Source organism: Crotalus tigris, unplaced genomic scaffold (genome assembly GCF_016545835.1).
Source record: "Crotalus tigris isolate CLP2741 ecotype Arizona unplaced genomic scaffold, ASM1654583v1 scf7180000017585.4430047, whole genome shotgun sequence".
Taxonomy (NCBI): Eukaryota; Metazoa; Chordata; class Lepidosauria; order Squamata; family Viperidae; genus Crotalus; species Crotalus tigris.
Window position 1 is genome coordinate 3,182,456 of NW_024096493.1, and position 21,571 is coordinate 3,204,026.

General features: G+C 38.5%; 1 protein-coding gene across 2 annotated transcripts in view; it reads right to left on the minus strand.

Moving 5' to 3' along the window:
- RORB (RAR related orphan receptor B) overlaps positions 1–21,571 on the minus strand; it is a 150,927-nt gene that overhangs the window by 61,471 nt on the left and 67,885 nt on the right. Inside the window, exon 1 of one of the 2 annotated variants that reach the window (XM_039361521.1) lies at positions 15,999–16,358. The exons of the other annotated variant lie outside the window; for it this stretch is intronic. Coding sequence (XP_039217455.1) covers positions 15,999–16,326 — 328 coding nt within the window. The 5' untranslated portion in view covers positions 16,327–16,358. Of the gene's footprint in view, positions 1–15,998; positions 16,359–21,571 lie in introns of those variants that run through there. 2 annotated transcript variants of the gene reach the window in all.

The window sequence follows — 21,571 nt, forward strand, 5'->3', positions numbered from 1 at the left end:
GGACAGGGTTGAAGTCAGGCCAACTAGGAGGAGTGTGTGCCAGCTCTCTTGCAGGGAATGGATTGTTGGGATGCTCCCAGGTATTCTCTCTGACTGGAGTACTGAGTGATACGGGTGAGAAGTGATCATGCCCCCGGGGTGACTCCCTGGCTGGAGTAGGCGTGAATGCCTGATAACTGGTTAAGCTCCTAGAATTCCTGTTTGGAGCACTTGCGGAATTTTGGGATGGGCCGTTTGTGGCTCCCTCATTGGTAAAGGGCAGCATTCCATGCCCCTCCCTTTGCTCAAACGGCTCCCCCTCCCCCCCTGGAAAAGACCCAGGAGTCTCAGCAGGAAGGTCCCATCTAGGGCGAAGTTGGTCAATGTGCCGACGCAGGACACGACCGTTGTCCAGGGATACCTCATAGGATAGAGGACCTGTGACCCTGGATATAGATGCGGGGACCCATGTATGACCAGGCCCGTAATTATGAGTCCAAACCGGGCACCCACAAGTAGTTGCCTAGGTGCCCTGGGGAGTGAGACAGAAGGAGGCAGTCTGTCCGGATGCAACCGGTCAAGCTTGGTAGTCAGTTTGCGCCCCCAACGAAGTTCAGCTGGGCTCCTCCCTGTAGAAGTGGACGGTGTGGTGCGATAAGAAAGGAGGAAGTCAGCCAACCTGTGATGCCAGTCCCCGTAGGTGAGCCTCTTCAAGGCGTCCTTGGTGATGCGAACCATGCGTTCAGCCATACCGTTGGTGGACGGGTGGAAAGGTGCAGAAGTGGCATGACGAATCATGTTAGCCTGCAAGAAAGCTTGGAATTCGGAGGAAGTGAATTGAGGGCCGTTGTCAGACACAATGACATCTGGGAGCCCGTGTGCAGCAAAAATCCCCCTCAGTACCTGAATAGTCTTTGCAGTGGTGGTGGAAGAGACAGGTACAACCTCAAGCCATTTTGAATGACTGTCAATGAGGACCAAGAAGAATTGACCCTGAAAGGGCCCAGCGTAGTCAATGTGCACCCTAGACCATGGAGACTGTGTTTCCTCCCATCTATGCACAGGAGCTTGGGGCATTTCAGGGCGTGAGCGTTGACAAAGGTGGCAAGCATGCACCTTAGCTTCTATGTCTTTGTCTACACCTGGCCACCACAAGTGGCTGCGTGCAAGAGCCTTCATGCGAACAATGCCAGGATGACCCTCGTGGAGGGAATCTAAGACCCTAGTCCTCATTGAGGTGGGAATGACAACTCTGCTTCCCCAAAGCAGACAACCCTGAGAGGTGGACAACTCGTTCCATTTAGACCAGAAACTCTGAAACTCAGGACTAGGACAGTGCTCAGGCCATCCAGACAAAACCCAAGAAAGGACACGTGAAAGTGTGTGATCTGTGCCTGATTCAGCGGCTACATCCCTGGCATTCAGGGGGGACTCGGGCAAGGCTTGAATGGAGAGAATATTGATGGCTGGTGCGGGGTCAGCCTCTATTACCGGCAGGGGTAATCTACTGAGCCCATCAGCATGGCCCATTTCCTTCCCAGGCTTGTGAAGTAGGGAAAAATCATATGCAGACAAAAAGATAGACCACCTGAGCATCCTGGGGGAGATGATTTGGGGAGTTTGTTTACGTGTGGTAAACAGTCCCAACAAAGGCTTATGGTCATTGAAGACCGTGAAATGCCTACCATATAAAAAATCATGGAATTTTTTAATTCCAGCAACAACAGCTAAGGCTTCCCTGTCTATTTGAGCATAGTTGCGCTCAGCTGAAGACAATGTCCTGGAGTAATATGCAACAGGAACCTGAGTTCCATCAGCCCTGAGGTGGCTCAGTACAGCACCCACCCCATAAGGGGAAGCATCACAAGCGATGCACACAGGAAGGGACTCATTGAAGTGAGCAAGTACACTGTTAGAAGTGAGCAAGGCCTTGACCTCATTGAAACTAGCCTCATGTGTTTGTGACCACTGCCACACTGCCTGTTTATCTAATAGCCTGTGAAGAGGTTCAGCTACACTAGCCTTGTGTGGAAGAAAAGAATTGTAGAAATTCAGAAGGCCCAGAAAAGCCTCTAGTTCGGCCTTAGACTTTGGCCTAGGGGCTTGCATAATGGCTTTTAGTTTGGATTCAGCAGGATGAATCACAGCAGCATCAATTTTGAACCCCAGAAACTCAGTAGAAGGCACCCCAATTTTACATTTGTCCTTCTTGAGTTTGAGTCCCGTTTTTCTGAACCTTAATAGGACAGCCCTTAGCCTTTCAGCTAGAATGTGTGTGGAGTCTCCTGCAATTAAGACATCATCAAAATAGGGGTAAACCCCAGGTATATCCCATAGTGTGTTTTCCATTACGCTTTGGAAAATCCCAGGAGCGACATTTACTCCAAATTGAAGTCGCTTTACCTTGAAAGCCCCTCTGTGGGTCACAATAGTCTGAGCTATAGCAGCGTCATCATCAACAGGCAGCTGTTGATATGCTTGAGCTAGGTCAAGCTTTGCAAAAACGCGCCCCCCCTTGAGGGAGGCCAGGATATGACTGACCACAGGAACAGGATAGGCATGTTGCTGCAATGCCTTATTTAGAGTGCATTTGTAATCAGCACAGATGCGAATGTCCCCATTTGCCTTAAGAGGCGTGACAATGGGGGTCTCCCATGGACTGGAGTCAACTGGTTCTAGAATTCCTTGTTGGATCAGTTTATCCAATTCAGTGTCAATTTTAGTCTTTAAAGCAAAAGGGACCCTTCTTGCTTTAATTCTAATGGGAGTGACCGTGGGGTCTAGTTTTAACGACACAGGGGGTCCTTTGAATGTGCCCAGCTGGGGGCTGAAAACATCTGCAAATTCTTTGCAGACTTCCTGTAGGTCGAGTGTTCTTGAGCCCTGTGACCGTGTATCCCCAAGGCCTCAAACCACTCGAGTCCTATGAGACTCGTTCGTTCACCCTCTACTACTAGTAGGTCTAGTGGACCCTCAAAATCTTTATACTGTACGTTAAGGGTGGCCTCCCCCTTAACACACACTCTGGAGTTTTGTAAGTCCGTTAGCACAATGTCAGAAGGCCTCAACTTGGCCTGGGTTCCGCTGCCGGAACAAATCTTCCTAAATGTGTGCATAGAAATGATCGAAAGTGCAGACCCCGTGTCCAGTTCCATAGTTAATGGAACCCTTGTAGCTTCACCTTAAGTGACAGCTTTTTCTTAATGGGCTTGTGTGTGCCTGTCCTGTAGATGCTTCTTCGCGAAGTGCAAAACCCCACCCTATTCTGGCTGGGGACCCTGGTACCTTTCAGGCGCAATTCTTCCTGAGGTTGTACCTTCTGACAGCCCAGGCACACAGCTGCAATGTGTCCTTGTTTTCTGCATGCCTGGCAGATAGCGGAGCGGAACTTGCAGTCGGCTCTCTTGTGGCAACCTCCACAACCGATGCACTTGGGGAGAGCTGAAGAGCTTCCTCTTGGTTTTCCTTCCTTTGTGGGGTGGAGATGGTCCACTTCCTTGTCCGGATCCTCCTCGGAGTTTCTTTGGACTTCTTCCTGGTGCACGGACGCAGCATCTGGACTGTTTCTGATCGGCCGCATGTTCTTGATGGCGCTGCCCGCTGCTTCCTCTGTGGTGACCTCTCTCAAGGCATCTTGGAAAGACAAGTCCTCCTTGGCAAAAAGTCTCTGTTGCAACTCTCGATGCCTTAGCCTGCATACAAACCGGTCCCTCAGTCGTTCCTCGAGGTCCTTGAACTCACAATGTTTGGCGGCTTTCCTCAGTGCGGCGATGTACTCCTTGGCCGATTCTCCGGGTCGTTGATCCCTCTGCTTGAAGGTGTGGCGCCACGCGATGACGGACATCTTAGGCTGGAAGTGCTCCTTCAATAACTTCTTTAGATCTGCGTAGCTGACAGACTCTAAAGGAACAGGTGCTGTGAGGTTCTCAGCGATTTCGAATGCATCTTGACCGCAAACGCACAGCAGGGTGGCAGCCTTCAAGCTCTCTTCCCTCACCTGGTTCACTTTGAGGTAGTTTTCCACCCTGGCTACGTAGGACTCCCACCTCTCTGGATGTGAGACGTCGAATTCTGAAAGCCTTCCACTCTTTGCCATTTCGAATCAGGAAGGGTCTATCAGCCAGCCTACCCCCGAATGCGCACTGGATTGGCGGGTAGCTGCCGAGTCAATGCCGTTCCTGCCGCTCCGGACTCACTCAGGTAAGCTTTACACCTTTTCTTCTTTGATGTAAGGCAATCCCATCCTCGTCGCCAGTGTTGAGTCCATCACGAAATGGTAAGACACGAGAAGCAGTTGTAGTTCTCAGGAAACCTTTATTCTTCAGTTCAGCTTACATTGGAATATGGCGTCAACGCCTAAAACTCTCGGCCTCCTTTTATAGGCCTTTCCCGGGTCAATCTGCTACTTTTGGCGCGCCAGCACCTGCGCATGTGCACACATACTGGCGACAGCCTGTCTGGTCCCGGGCAGGTTGCACCTGCCCGGGACCGCCTGCAATGCCCCGAGCCTGATTGCAAAGCTCAGGACATAACAAAACTAACATCATAAAATGATGAAAAGTAAGAGAAAAGAATGGCTGGAAGCAGTGGTGGGACTCAAATCGGTTCTTTGTGTGGATGCTGCTTCCGGAAGTCCATTCTGGGCCTGGGCAACAAAAAAGTAACTACTGGTTCTGCTGAAGTGGTGCGAACCGACTGAATCCCACCACTGGCTGGAAGCATTGTAGGAAGAAATGGAGTCCTATTGGTGACAGCAAAAAAAGAAAGATAAAGAATCTGAGGCCACAGTTTTCATCTAGGAATTGACTTTTAAGACTGCAACAAATGAGAGATAAAATTCAGAGCTGGAGACATTGGCTATAGAAAAACAGCACAAGGTCCAAAGGAAAATAATAATTAAAAAAAAACTATGTAAAAACTGAAGCCTCCAAAATTGTAGAGATCCATGCTAAGTGAGAAAAGCTGTGGACACTGGAAGTGGATATTGGCAAATGTTCACAATAACAATATGCACATCTCACTGCAAGAAATGACTGTCTAAGGTTCAACCTTGCACAACAAGCTCCTGTAAACAGAGGGACTCTGAAGTGTGTAAAAATACACTCCAGAGGATGCTCCTTCTTGCTCCCCACTCAGCATGCTTTAGAAAACATGAAGGTGCCATCTATCTGCACATTTATACATCTGGGAAGAAACTGTGCAATCTCCCAAAATGCAACTATTACCAAAATTGGGGCAGTTCTAGAAGTTTTGATAAAATGAAGAATTAGAAATTATCTTTAAAATTCATTGAGGAGGACAACAGGTCTTCAACTATTAATAGAGAAGGAATATGGTTTAAATTCAGTTTCAAAAACTGCATATCCCTCACAGATAGATTTTTGCTCTTACTGCAATTTTTAACTTATACCCCAAAGGAAGGTTATTACTCTTTTGTGTTCTTTCGAAGTCAACAGGATGTTGAAAAGAGATTATATAAAGAGGCTGAGATTCTTTTTGCTCTCTTTAATTGAAAAAAAAAAAGGGGGGGGGGTCAAATTAGCTGTGGTGCGTGAAGCTGGCAAAAAAAAAAAAAAATTACAAAAGGACCAGATAAAGAAGAAAATAAACCCTCTCTTAACCCTACCAACTCAGAATGATGCTAATTTCTCAATTTTAAGCCTGCATCTTTCCTGGTCACATGACCCAGAGCAGGGATGCTGTTAAGGGAATGAAAAGCATTCCAGAAAGCATGTTATTTGTGTCTTCCCTACCTTATTTATGAAGCCATGTATTTTAAACTGCATTGTTATACTTTTTAATCAGTCATTTAAAAATTAATAAAGTTTAAGCTATTCCACTGATGTCATTTTATTTTTAGCTCCATAATGGGACATTCGTTGGCAACATTTATTTTCAGTTCAAGGGGCTTATTGTTTGATAAGTAGTTACAGGATTGCATCCAACCACAAGGATAACACATTGAATAGACAGACAGTCTTTAAATATTATTTTTCTAGCTGATGAACACAAATATGCCAAAATTGCACTATAATGTGTCCATATGACAGGTTAAGTAGAGACATATTTATTCATTTATAAAGGGATATTAGGCAAAAACTGCAGGTGTGTTGCTGATGTCTTGGAAAAGATACAGTAAATGAACTACTGTGTATCTAACTATTGTCTTTTTAAATTACTGTGTCACTAGTAGATACCTGAATGACATTAAAGTCTATATACTTATTCCATCAACTGTATTCTGAATAGAGAACTGCCAGTTGATATATAATCATACAGATTTTTCAGCTAACGTGATAGCCAAATATAAAAATACCCTGCTTGAATTTGTCACATAGATATCTCATATTCTCTAAACAACTAGGATCTGCAAATACGGGAAATATAAAATATACATTAGATTCATTTAAATGTGCCTTTTTATTACTGTCAGCCGCAACATGGAAAAAAGTAACTAAGACAAATATTTTATGGATACGACACTACCTATCTCCTGTTTGCATCACAGTCCTTTCAGCAGTTCCAGGAAGATTCCACACCCATGAGGGCCCAGATAAACCTCCAAGTGGCCTCAACGACTCTCAGAAAGAGTGCTAACAAGATGATTGTAAGAAATATAAATCCATTCTCTGCCATTCAGTTAGAACTGAAGAACCTTCTTGGGTGAGAAGCCAAACGTCTTCAAGGAAAAACAAAGACAGTCCAGTTGCCTTTTGAAAAAGCACCTTTGGGATAACCATGACATAGATGACTGAGAACTTACATAGAGACTAAGACAAATATAATTCCAGATAAACTAACATAATTTAAACCTTAGCCTATTTTTTTTGGTGAAAAAATCCTTTTGAACCTTACATTTATAACAACAAATAACTAAGAATTGCAGCTATAAGAAGAGAAAACTGGCTGCATTTTGTATTTATTGAAAATCTCTGAACAAGATTGGCTAGAGTTTAGATTTTGAGACTTTGGGAAAAATCACATTCTCATTGTATTATAATCAGAGGCACTTTAAGTTCATGCTGCAGTTTCTAATTTCTAAGGCAATGGATGGCATTTAGGGTTATTGCACAGTGGGAAGTAGGCAATTCGTAGATTTTAAAAGAATAGAGGGCTGCATTCATCATGCAGTTCAGTTATGGAAACCGTTTGTACCATGAATCTGCTGAATTCTATTCCTTTAAGATCCATAATCAACGGTGGTTCCAAAGGGAAAAATTGATACTTACAGCAGCCCTTTTTACTTGCTTATGCTGATGGTGAACTATTGCTAAATCAATCTGCAGTCTGGGGAAAGGAAGAACTAACATCTATCTCTCAATCTATAGACATGGGGCATTTGCTTAGGGAATACATGCACAAAATCCTTGTTGCTTAATCATCTTGATTGTCAGGTAGCACAACTAAATATGTACACTGCTTTAATTGGGAAACTTACCACTAAAATACTAACATTCCCTAATACCAAGTCGTGGAACATGCTAATTATGTCATTGCATAAAAAACATATTATGTCATATATGTTCTATTTTGTAATTTGCATCAAACTCAAATGAAATGTAATGGATTAAATATAAATGCTATATATTTGGTCTCATAAGGACTTCTAACATAAAAATGAATTATCATGTCAATTGTCATGATGTCAATTGTCTGTATTTCGTTGCATAAAAAGGGGGTTGGAATTTTTTTAAACCTTGTGTGTTAGTAAACAATTGAGAGACAACTAGCAGCTTATTTTAACTGATGGATTGTGGTCTTGCCTAGGCAATCTGGCCTCTGAATTCATTGGACTTCCAAACACAATATGAACATCAAGCTCAGCCACAAATGAATTTTTCCACAGCATACAAGAAAGAGTCTTGAAGAACCAGTTGTTTGGTTGCACAAAACTACTTCAATAAATAATGAGTTTGCTTGGAGTAAATATTTCATTGAGATCTTGGGTAGACAAATAGTTTTTATAGAAGTCTCATTTTTGCAGAAATCATATTTACCACATATATCTATCACTTGTATCTATAATTTACAGAGAAATATAATGTTTGTGTGTGTGCACTTTTATATTTATTTTGTTTTCTGTGGTTTTAAATAAATGTTTCTTTTTAAAATATAAACTGCTATATTTTTAAGCATAATAAATATGCTCTGACTTAGGAATCAAGAAGCTACATAAGGTTTATCTTTTTTACTCAGTGAAACCATCCATTTTAGAGACATCCAGGTAATAGGGTCAAAATGATTCACATGATTTCTATGGGTATTTAATGTAAATTCAGAGTGGAAGAAGAAAACAATCTAGTTCATAATCAGAGCAAGCATGGGTATATAATTAGATACACAATCTGTATATTTGTATTTGGTATCTTTCCATCTCCATGTTCATCTTCCTTTTGTAGTGTTTGTAATATGTCTACTCCCTCCACTATGGCTCGCTCCTTCCTTCCTTCCTTCCTTCCTTCCTTCCTTCCTTCCTTCCTTCCTTCCTTCCTTCCTTCCTTCCTTCCTTCCTTCCTTCCTTCCTTCTGTTGAGAGAACACTTTTAGCTTGATCTAAATAATTCGCAAGAGCTGAAGAACTAGTAGAATGGCTATCACGACAAGTAAAGGGGCAGAACCCCTGTTCAGCTGCCTTGGGTGAAAGATCCACTGAATTCAATGGGATTTGGGTCTGAATAAAAATATGTTGATACAACTGCCCATTCATAAAGCAAGACCTAGCACAAGTGAGCAAACTACACCATTGAATTACATCTACAGCTAGTACTCAGCTCAAGCAAAACTGATCCCTTGGTTGGGCCTGCATTAGAGGCACCTCTTTGTCCCAAACCCAGGAACGGAAGTGTACCACCTGCTGCTTTTGTCATCTGAATTGTTTTCTCTTTACACATTTTCACTCCATAGAAGCAAATTGGAAATACGGTGCTTTTAGCTGAGGTGTAAATTTGAAGGAAGTAACACAAAGGCCATTCTGCAATAGTGTCTGTGAAATGTTGCTTAATAATAGAAAAACCTCCTGCTCTGAGAGAAAGGATTTGAAAAAAGAGCATTTGAGAAAAATCAAACCTAGAACTACCTCTTAGCAATTAAAAATATCCCTTTATTTTCTTATATTATTTTTAATGATCTATCTATCTACCTACCTACCTACCTACCTACCTACCTACCTACCTACCTACCTACCTACCTACCTACCTATCCTTGTTCTAGTTCAATTTCCCATCCTATGGAGAAATAGCACAAATGATATGAAGTGTATTATCACATAAATATTTATTTGTGACATCCTTATGGTTTACATCAGATTCCTAGGATAGAATAATACTACATTTAGAGAAATTGGTGCGCTGAAACTTCTCCAAACAATTTATTGTTTCTCTAGATGAAATTCTTGTTATAGAATAATATTTCATAACATTCTTTATATGTGCCGATAAAAATACAAATTGTTACACAAAGATAAGAGCAGTTGGTTCTGATTCAGGGGATTCTTAGACTCCTCTCAAAAATACTTTTCCATGTTAACCAGGCCTGGAATATGGACCTTATAAAGATGAAACCATAGATGTTTTTCAAGCATGATCCTTAGACTGAAATCCTCTAGCTAGAGAGCCAATTTAACATATAATGATTTTATGCACCAGGCAGAGGTAGCAATTTATTGTTCTTTTACCTGGTCATTTGCAAAAGAAGGGAGGGAGGGAGAGAGGGAGAGAGGGAGGGAAGGAGGAAGGAAGGAAGGAAGGAAGGAAGGAAGGAAGGAAGGAAGGAAGGAAGGAAGGAAGGAAGGAAGGAAAAACTAAATTGGAGATCTTGCTAAGAGGAATTGTTTTGAGTGCAAAGGTACATTTCATGCTGCATTTAAACTCCTATTTAGGATAGAAGGACAGAAGATGGGCATTTTAGTCTATTATTTTATTGTAAACTATAGAAGTAGTTTAGCTATCACAAGGCCGTAACTTTAAACCGTATCTAATTTAAATAGGAAATTTTGCAAAGAACTATTTAATGATTTTGCCATATAAACTAAATACTTATGTTTGCTTGTTTGTATTTTTAAAAAAAAAATACTGATGTTTTTAATATCTAATGTATAATAGTCACAAATGCTGTTCTGTATGTATTAAAAGAAATAAGGTTCCTATAATCCATGGCTAGTCTTTTGGCTTATGAAGGATGTAGGAATTATTCTGTTTATCAGAAGCTAAAGAGCTTCTTCTTCTTCTTTAGAAAAAAAATGTCTTTCAAAATTCCCTTCAAAAGATATTGAATTGTGGGTTTCTATACTTTCAATTGCTTATTCTTGTTTTTAATGTTTTGCTTTATGATTATAATTGTTATTAATGTCAACATTGTAATTGTATGTGACAGCTGTAATGATTTTTCACTGTTGTTCTATCTGTGCTGGGCTTTGATCTAGGAAATATAAATTTGAGAAATAGATTAATTAAAGAAAAAGCTGTCGTTTTACAATTAGCATATTCTTTTGTTTGTTAAAAGATTTTAAACCTATAATTTGGAGAGGTCTATTTATTTTATGCTAACAGTGACAAAAATATACCGCAAAAAGAAAGCAAACTGAAATTGTGGGCCCCTTACTAACATCGATACACCAATTTTTATCAGCAAGCTATTGCACTTAGTACAAATGAATCTTTAAATACAGCACGACAGGGTTTCCTATTTCTAGCCTTGCTGTCAGGTCAGATCAGCTACATCACTAGTTTTAGCGGCAGCTAGGGAATCAGGTATAACTTTGGGTTTTTTCCATTTCATACAAAAGTGGTTTTTACATTCAGTTTATACAACTGTTGTGTCTTTTCAGCTCCCTATTTCTATCAATCTTTCTTGCCTTCCCATCCCCATCCCATTACAGGTAGTCCTTGACTTACCACCATCTGTTTAACAACTGTTCGAAATTACAATGGCACTGAAAAAAGTGACTTACAATTGGTCCTTGCATTTACAACCACGGTGGCATCTCCATGGTCACATGATCATAATTTGCTTGCTTGGGCAATTGGCATGTATTTACAACTTTTCGCGATTTGTAACCTTCCCAGTCAGCTTCCACCAAACAAAATCAATGGGGCAAGTCAGATTTGCTGCATGATTCACTTAACAACTGCAGTGATTCAGTTAACAATTATGGCAAAAGAGGTAAAATCTTGCCTAGGATCCAGATTATGGTTTCCCTTAAAAAGAAACAGAACTGTGAATAGATCCCTATCCATATCCATCCTTCTTTGTGATTTTGAACAAATAAAAATTCAGATGTACACATGGATGGGTGTAATTGTGACACCTCACCTTTCTTTTGTCATTTGGGTTAATGAAGATGTTAAGCTTACTGATAACACCTTTGGCAGATTTATGTAATACGAGAAAAACTAAATGTTTACACATTTAACAAGTGTATAAATGAATATTTAAGGACTGATGACAAATGTGATAGACATAACCTGGATGAGACTTTGCTAAAGAAGAGAAGGGTTATTAGGTTGTGCCTTTTCTAGATGTGTTATGTGGATTAAAATAAAAGATTTTTCCACTGCTTTGATACTAAGTGAAGTGGACTTAAAAGTTAATTCAGACAGTATCTTTTTCTTGCACAAAATTTGTAGCCAAACTTAAAAAAAAATCTTCTTTATAAGTCTGAATCCCTTTGTTAAAGAAAAGAAGGGAAGAATCGTCATAATTATAACAATAATTATAGTCCCCAGTGAGGCATTGCTCTGAGGAAGATGAGAGGAAGATGAGAGCTATATCAGAGGTTCCTCTGTCAACAATACTGCACAGGCCATGGCTATGAAATATTGAAATCATCTGCCAAACTCTCTCACCTCCTTTACATGTACAATCTGAACCTATATGGCAAAACACCATCTGAAAATGAAATTGCTGCTCAACATTATCTGAATAAAAGAACCAAGACATTGCAATGGAGTTTGGAATGGACAAATATGTCACCCTCACCACCAACAGGAAAAAAAATAGCGAAAACTGAAGGACTCAAAATGCCCTGTTGAAATAACATCAAGAGTCTAGATGAAGATAATCATTGCAAAGATGATGTTGTCCTTCAGGCTCACAGTATCAAGCACACTAAAGTCAAGAAAAGAATTAGAAATGAGCATCTCAAGAGAGTGAAGATCTTAAAGTCTAAACTCAGGGGCAGAAATACCATCAAGGCAATTCATACCTGGGCAATTCTGGTCATTAGATATGTAAGTGGAATTATGGACTGGATTTAGGCTGAAGTAGAGGCCCTGAATAGGTAGATTAGAAAAAGAATAACAATGAAACACGTCTTTCATGCATCAGCAATGTTGACAGTCTCTGTTAGAAAGGAGCACAGGAGGGTATAAAATATTGTGAGTATACCAGATAGTTGAAGAGAAAAAAAAAGGCCATTGGAAGAATACCTAAAAGAGAGTGAAGAAGATGCACTGAATCTAGTACACCATTAAGATGTTGTTGTTTTTTAATACCAAACAGACCAAAGTGGCCTGTAAGAAAGACCAAATAAAGAATAGAAAAGAGGCATGGTAAAGAAAAGTATTATATGGCCAGTACATAAAAAAAAAACTAAAAGGAAAAGAAATTAACAACCGGCAATGGCTAAAGTAGAAAAATAGAAGAAAGAGGCAGAGGGTCTTATTATGGCTGCACAAGATCAAGCCTTAAGAACAAATGCAGGCAATGCCAGAATTGATAAGACAACAAGAGAAAGCAGAATGCAGCTGGAAGGGACACTGGAGGTCTTCTAGTCCAACCGCCTGCTCAAGCAGGAGACCCTATATACAAAAGCTAAAAAAATCTATACTGCACATAAAACTGTAACGTTGACAATTAATGGTTGCCCCAGCAGTGCTAGTTAAGCAAACAACCACAAAGAAGTTATATAAGGGTTAATGAAACTTCAAACATATAATTCCTAGTGTTATCCTAGCAGGTAATTTTACAAAATAATATTTAAAAAAAAATCAAAACAGGTCAGGTTATATACTTCAAGGAAAACAAAACAATATTGTTAACAAAAAAGGGATAAATATGCCCATTATATAGTACTCTGTAGCAGGGGCCCTCAGCCTTGGCAACTTTAAAGCTTGTGGACTTCAACCTCCAGTTGAAGTTGAAGTTGAAGTTCACAAGTCTTAAAGTTGACAAAGTTGTGAACCCCTGCTCTATAGGTATTTTAGAGTTTGTAAAATCCAATTAAAGCCAGGAATATATAAGAAGTAATTTGGTTAGCCAGTTAGAACAATTAATCAGTGGAAAGCCTTGCCTTCAGATGTTGTGAATGTTGCATCACTGGACATTTTCAAGTAGAGATTGGACAGCCATTCGTACAGAATACTCCATTTGTACAGGATGGTATAGGGTCTTCTTGAGCAGGGGGTAGGACGAGAAGACCTGCAAGGTCCCTAACAACTCTGTTACTCTTTTAAATTCTGTAAAATTCTGATTTGCATTTTATGGAAGTTTGTTTAATTTGTATCTTCTCAACTATAAATGGAGATGCATCTGTATTCTGAGGCTCTCATCTATCCATAGTCTGCAGTGCATCTGTCAATCAGAAACATGCACAAAGATGAATCAATTAGGGAAAAACATTGTGGAAAGTTCCTGCAGAAATGCATTGTATTGAATAACAATCTTAGAAAAATGAATTTCCATTAGGAAATTCCATTTCTAAATGTGTATATTGTAAGGCAATTGTGCAAAGGTGTAAGTATATACATTTTGATCTATATTTTTCATTTCAGATGCACTTAAGAGTACAGAAAATGATTTAGAAAAACTTAAGATTTGGAAATTGTCCATCCCTATTGAAAGATTAGAAAAGGACTTTAGTCCTGGCTCTTTAAAATATGACATCTTCTTTATTTGTTGCAAAAGGAAAATTTAAAATTATACACCTATGTCAAGGAGTTCTCTTTTGTAGACTTTGTCTTGTAAATCTGTGAGAACCATTAAGCCTACTCTACAGTTAAATCAAGAGAATAAATAAATAATTCTAACTCTTATATCTACTGTAAATTTTAGGATATAAAATTTATTATATTTATTTATTATTAACACATTTACCCAATAAATACCTATAGTAACAATAACAGCAGTACTGGTGTTTAGTATATAAAAATACTAAATTACAAGTCAAATTTTTTATTATTTATCGGTGAGATTTATATCCTGCATTTTTCCAGGAGTTTGATAACTGCATGAACAAATATATTTACATGGACCAGTCCTGATCAATAAATCCAGATATTAGAGCATCTCTTTAATTCCATCCATTTTATCTGCTATCTTCTCATCAGATACACTTCTCATAACCTTGTGGAGCATACTCATTTTCAAGTCCATGATCTGATTGCATCACATACCCAAAGTATATAAAATTCTGTTTGCTATCATTACTTAAGAAAAGAGTTATCCTTTATTTGGTTTAGATACAATTGGTTGATTCTTCAGATTTTTCAGTTTTCATTTTACTTTCATAATAGGTTCTTCTGAATCAGCCTTCTGCATTCTCAAACTTACTAGTATTTTAAAACCTAATTTTGATTCCTGTTGTCCTATCAGACTTGGTATTTATGCTGTATAAACAAATACAGAAATAATATGCATTTTTGTCTTATTCCCTTCCCTATTCTGAACCATTCTATTTCTCCAAACTCAGTTCTTGCTCATTATAAAAATTCTTCTAAATAGTAATCAGGGATTATGGCTTACACTAGTCTTAATATATTCCACATTCTTACATGATCTAAGTTTAAAGGCCTAGCTGTCAATAAAACAAAGGTAAATTCCTTGTATTGTTTTGTTTTTTCCATTATCTATTTTATCTAACAATTTGGTCTCATATTCCTCTGTTTTATCTGAACCCTGGTTGTTTAGATTTTTTTCTCTTCATGCACTGCTAAATGCATTGTAAAATATTATTATAATATATACAAGTTTTCCAATACCTTGGTCAGCCTTGAGCATATTTCTTGACATAGAGGTTACTGCCTCGTATGTTCATTTTGATGCATTTAGGGTTAGGGTTATGATTATAGTTCAGTCTCCCTTATTGTACATTGCAATCTGGAATAAAATTAAACACTTTTTAAGTAAATAACATAAGTGGGCAATTGCCAAAAGATCAGGGATAAAAAGCCTTGATAGTCCACACAATGAGGTATTAGTAATTCTTGCTCATTTGGTACAAAACAGCTAGATAGCTATCAATAGATCTTTGTTTACATGGTGTATATGTGGATACTGAAAAATTAGAATGTACTTGAAATAAAACAAGTACCAATAAAAATAGATAAAAATAACCTGTCCTGGAAGAATCTAAAGCTATCATCCGGCAAAAAGCCAACACTCAATTTAATCTCTAGAACAGAAAAACTGGATTCTAAGTGCAAGTTCTATTTCTGTATTGTTCCTTTAGTGGTTTGAAACTGCAGGGAATCTGTAAAGTTCTCCCTCTTTAAAAGACCTATGGTTCTTTATGACAGGCAATCTAATATAAAGTTCAGTCTTAAAAAGACTAAAAGAACATGAAGACTTCCACAAGAACTGAAGAGTTCACTGTTTGGAATGTATTTTCCTTTTAGGAATCTGATTTTATTTCATCCCGATATTTGGTCAATTACATATATGGAATTACCAAATACAAGCACACTGTTGATTGACATAAACTATTTGTTTGTCTTCTTGTTTTTCTAAAGTTCTCCGAGAAGATTACAAAACTGCCTAAACTATTAAAGATTTCTAAATCTACAGAATATGCATCAAAAAAGAAAACCATAAAAACAACACAGCACAATTAATAAATACCAGCATAGGAAAGATATATATACCATTCTAATGAAAACAGGATATTTCAATTTAAAATTAACCTTAAAACTGAAACAGAAACAGAAATCTTGGAAGAAGGAGAGAAATGTCTCCTGCTAAATGGGTAGACCTTTCTCTACAGGCAAATTTATAGCCGAAGATGCCTTTTCACCTGTAGAAACCTACCATCTTTACTTGACTTCATGGACATCAAAGGATGGAGATCCCAAAGGATGATTGAAAAGCTGACCCAAGGACTTCTGGTTACTGTTCGCGGCATCCCTAGTCGTACGCAGAGACTTCTCTCCTCGTCAGCTAGTTTTCCCTCCGCCAGTAGACCCTTATGCAGGTCAAAAGTTGCCCTGGAGGGTGCGACTTCTGTCGACGAGGCTTTGCTCGGCTGCGGAGGAGTGGCGGCTCCTCCAGCTGTTCGAGCTTTCTCTGAGGGCCGACGGAGAAGGAAGATCAGCCAAGTAAAATGCTTCAAACCACAAGTCAAAGAACATCTAAGCATTGAGAACCACTGTGGTGAATCCGGGTGAGGTTTTTTTTTTTTTTTGGCTCCTCTCTCTACTCTACTTTGCTTTTTTTTTTTTTTTGCCTGTAAGAGTTTTGTCAGAATTATTTCCCTGTCTTGGAAAAGCAGCTTCTATATGTTTGGGAAGAAAGGCGTGAAACAAAAGAATAAAATAAAATTTTAGAGACTATATTTTACTTCATCTCTTTTTGGGGTACAGAAAAAACTCTTTTTTAAGAGCAGTATTATCACGTTATGCTGGAAGATTATTTCTTTTTTCACATTATATGTTAAAAGATTGGAAAAAAGAGGAAAAAATGATGTCTGGAAAAGATTTTCTTTTAATCTATTGAGGACATCTAGTGGCGAAAACCTAATACTGCAACCTCTGATTTCTCTTGGTGGGTTAGACCTGACCTTCAAATTTTTTCAAGAGAAAAGATAAGTTGATGTAGCAGTGGGAATTGTGGGGGTGGATACTGCTCAACTTTTATTAAATACAACCTCCACAAAAAAAGGATAAAAAAGGAAAAAAAGAGACTCTCTTTAATCACTATCAGTATGGAGAAAGTTCAGTTACAATTAAACTGCAAACTTATATTGGAAAAGATTTATGAAGCCACTGCAGAAATATGTGCTACAATAAAAGAGTTTACTACAGAGTTAAGAACCAGAAGTTCCATCTCAAACCATCAAACTGATCTCCAGACCATATCTGACCATTCTACAAATCAAAACTTACTAGAAGAGGAAACAACTGAGATAAAAGATGTCACCTTATAAACATGTCATTTATAGTTTTGAGGATCAGAAGAACCAAAGATTAAGACTTGAGACTTTAAAGCAACAAAGCTTTAAGAATGAGGGAAATAGAGGCCTAATACAGAGAACAGGATTTCTATCATTTCAAAGGACACTGCAAGCAATAAAGAGAGACTTATTGGTGGAAAGGGAAACTTGGATATGGAAACCTGCTTGGCATAGAAGGAAGGCCAGAATAAGACTGAAAAGAGAAATTTAAAATGATGTGTAATGAATTAAAAGGCACTGTTGATTTATGGACTGTTTCAAGGATTAAGATTCAGACTTAGAAATAAGAAAAAAAATAGATATTTTAAAATAGATTAAGAATGTCATGGGTGGAATAATAGATTTATTTTAATGAAAATTATTATGTATTGGAATGGAAAAAAATGGTGGTTTTTTAGATTTGGATTGTTTTAATAATTAATTGACTGTTTTAAATTAGTGGATGATGCTTTTGTATGATAATATAGATGTGATAAGATATGATAATTAACTGAATGAAATTTGAAATTTGCTTGATGAACTGAAATGATTTAAAGCTTAATATTATTGTGTTATTTTAATTAATAATGGATTAAAGATAATCTAGAATATCAAGAATGTATTTTTTAAAACAATAGGTTTATTTGTATGAACATTATTATGTAATGGAATGAAGAAAATTGAAAAGATGTTTTAGATTTGGACTGAATTAATAACTAATTGAGTTAATTTAATAAGATGATGTGTTTTGTTTGATGACATGTATGTTATTAGTTATGATAATGAATTGGATGAAATTTGAATTTTTTCTAATGGATTGAAATGATTTAAAGTCTGATATTATTTTGTTAGCTTAAAGAGATTGATTAATTGATGGATTAGATATGTATATGACAGATTAATAGTTTATTTTAAATAGGGGATATTAGTGGAAGAAGAAATAAATAAGATTTATGACAAAATTAAGGAATTAGATTATATTTGGAAGGGATACCTGAATTGATCATGTTTTTATTTAAAGTTAATTTGATTACGGTATTGTAAATTTATAAAGCTTTAAAACCGGTCTAGGTTGAATAAATTTAAGCTAGAATTGGATTATTTTAAATATACTATGCTACTTGAGGGAAAAAAAGAGGGAATATTTGATGTATTGATTGAACGATGTATATATGTTTTGCTTTTGGGTGTTTGATCACCCTAACACCACAGTGTGTCCTGAGTACTTTGTTTTAATAATTAAAAAAACCTAATAAAATTTATTTCAAAAAAAAAAAAAAGAAAGAAAAGCTGACCCAAGGAAAGGGGTGATCTTTGAGATCAGTTGTTCAGGTCTTTAAAAATTAGTACTAAAATGTTAAATTAAGCATTGGCTTCATTACAAATGTTACATGTCAGGCAAAATTTCTTTGTTTAGCCTCCTTCAGGGATGCCCAGAACTGAGACTGTCCCTTCTGTATATAAATTACATACTCCTTTACTGAACAATGCCCCATCAGATGCATGTAACAATAAAGCAACCATGCTGTGCTATTCAAGGATTTCTATGACAGATATGGCCAGATCACACGTTTTCTTGTTCCCGCTTCCTACATGAGCTACACTAAATTTACATCATAGTTTAAATTTTAATGTGAAACAAGATCAGTGAACAACACTTGGATATAAAAGAGCTTTCTGCAATCCACATATTCTCATGTAACTCCCAGAATTTCCTGGAGTTCTCATCCTACTACATCTGGGTGGTACCAAGTAGCCAAAGATTGGTGCAAAAAATGTTGCTATATTCTACGGCAAATTAATATGTGTAGCCATCATTAACATATGCAACCATCAACCATTAAGAAGCATCATTAATAATTCATTTTATTAATCATATTTATCTGCCCTTCTACTGAATTGTGATATTGTCCTACAACTTATTTGACAAGATGATCAAAGGGATGAGAATCTGCAGATATAAGAGGTATAGCAGCAACTATAACTCAAGCATAACAAGCATTAAGAAAAAGCAATCCTTTTGTCAACCTCATTATCAACAGCAGAAACAATATGAAAAAGATGCCCCACCACTATGATTATAGATCAAATTGCTCCTCTTGCACTGCTGCTATTTAGCCACCTAGAAGAATCTTCTTAACAGTAGAGAGCTTATTTAATGTAACATTATAGCCTTGAAATTCTTTCTCAATGGAAAAAAAAACACACACTTCTGTAGTGCAAAGTGGAGGGATGGGAAAGTTCCTGTATAAATAGAAGCTTGAGTTCAGTAACGTTACAAAAGCTTTATATAACAGTGGACAAAGGAAAAATCAGTGTCAAAATCTTCATTACTCAGCCCTCCTATGGTGCTTGAGGGACACAGCTTTATTGGTCACCAAACTGAAGCGTTTCATTGTGTGTGTGTTTAACAAGAAACAATTCATTAATTTTTGAAATTTTTCTACTGACTTTTTCTTACTGAAAGAGTCAAAACAGATTATAATTTGGTTGAAGAGAATAGTATTTCCCAAGATAATGGAATTTGAAAGCTTGCACTTACAGTTTTATTTCTTTTAAGAGTCACAGAAGATGTGCTGTTAAAATGCACTCTTTTTTTTTCCTGCCCTGCCTATACTGATTCTCTTTTATGGTCCTGCATTTTGGGGGGTTAGAGATGTTGCATGAAATCATTTAAATCAGCCTTCATAAGCAGAAGTTCACTATATGTATAGGGACTACAATTCCCAGAATACCCTGGCAACAGAATCATATTGGACATTTTAGAACATTTCCAGTTTGGGAAGGTTGGTCTAAACCAGTGATGGTGAACTTATGGCACGGGTGCCAGAGGAGGCACTCAGAGCCCTCTCTGTGGGCACACATGACATTGCCCCAGCCTTGCCTCTGCCCATGACTCCCTCCTCACCAGCAGCCTCCCTAGAGGAGAGTCACCCCTGAGCGTGACCCACATGGAGCAGTGCAGCCAAGGACATGGCAGCCAGGCAGTGTTGACAAGACTCTGCCCTCATGCCCCAACGCGCACAGTTGATGCTGCAGGGCATGGGCAGAGGGCGTGGCTGCCGTGGTGCTACTGGGCTGTGTGGACAATCTGCAGCAGGCCCTGGAAGCAGTGAGTGGCTCTCCGGGCAGGCAGGGTGGGAAGGAACAGGGGCGGGGCAGGGGGTGGGGCAGGGGTGGAGCAGTGGCGGGGCCAGTTTTTGGGCACTCGGTCTCTAAAAGGTTCACCATCGCTGGTCTAAACTATGTATATCAAGCATCCAGTGGTGGGATTCAGCCAGTTTGCACCACTTTGGCAGAACCGGTAGCTAATTTTTTGTTACCCAGACCCAGAATGGACTTCTGGAAGCGGCATCCACACAGAGAACCAGTTGTTCACATATTTGAATCCCACCACTGCAAGCATCTCATACCTCTTTAAGGAACATTTTAGTATAGCTTTACCATTTTTCTCAAAATGATTTCTGAACTGATCAGGGAGATAGCTTTGATATGTTCACTTATTTATTTACTGTATTTGTTAATTTGGGCACTGCTTAATTCAGACTAATTCCAGAAAACTCACAGAATAAAAACAATATCAATAGATATACAGTAAATATAACAATACTGTACAAAATACAGATTTTAAAAAAAAGAATGAGCCAGTTAATGAATCTGGCCAACAGCAGCATATTTGCAACTTACAAGGGCTGCAACCATCCTAGTCCAAAGCCTGGAAGAAGAGGCAGGTCTTTAAGACCCTCTAGTCTAGAAGACCATCCGGGTGGGAACCATGTAGATTGTAGTGGTACCTTCATTCCAGAGGCCAGGGACCATGGCAGAGAAGGCATGTTTATGCTCTCCCAATAGATGGCACTGCTTGATTGAAGGAACTGAGAGCACACCAATGCTGTCACATTGAACTGGTCAAGCTAATATGGGAGATAATCAGTTCCTCAAGTAAGCACTTTGAATGGCAACCAAAAGTAAACTGGCAACTACTGTAGCTCTTGAAGCAAGAATGCCATACGGGCATTTCTCACAGCACTGCATGTTGAACAATTGAAGTTTCCGGGTAAAGTGGTCTTCAAGGGAAGCCACATAGAGAGTGCCCTCACACGGCAATTTCATATAAGTGTTGAATAAAAGGGCAGAGAAGCTCAAATCCACCAAGATGGGACTGAAGGAGTGGTCTCTCACTTCTAATCAGCATCAGATTAAAATGATCCCCAAGGAAGGAAAAGAATCACCAATATTCTCTTTGGCTGAACTAACACAGCACAGTTGGCTTAGTCTGCCACTGCTAGATCAAAGATTTCTGTTAGCCCCAACTCTCTCTCAAAGCAAAGTTCTCACAGCCACAAAGGAGGCATGTTACTTCACAAAATTGCCAGTTGTAGATTTTACACAACTGGAGTATGCTAAGCAAGAAAACTCTGCCCTAGAATATAGGAGCTTATCTAATTTTGTT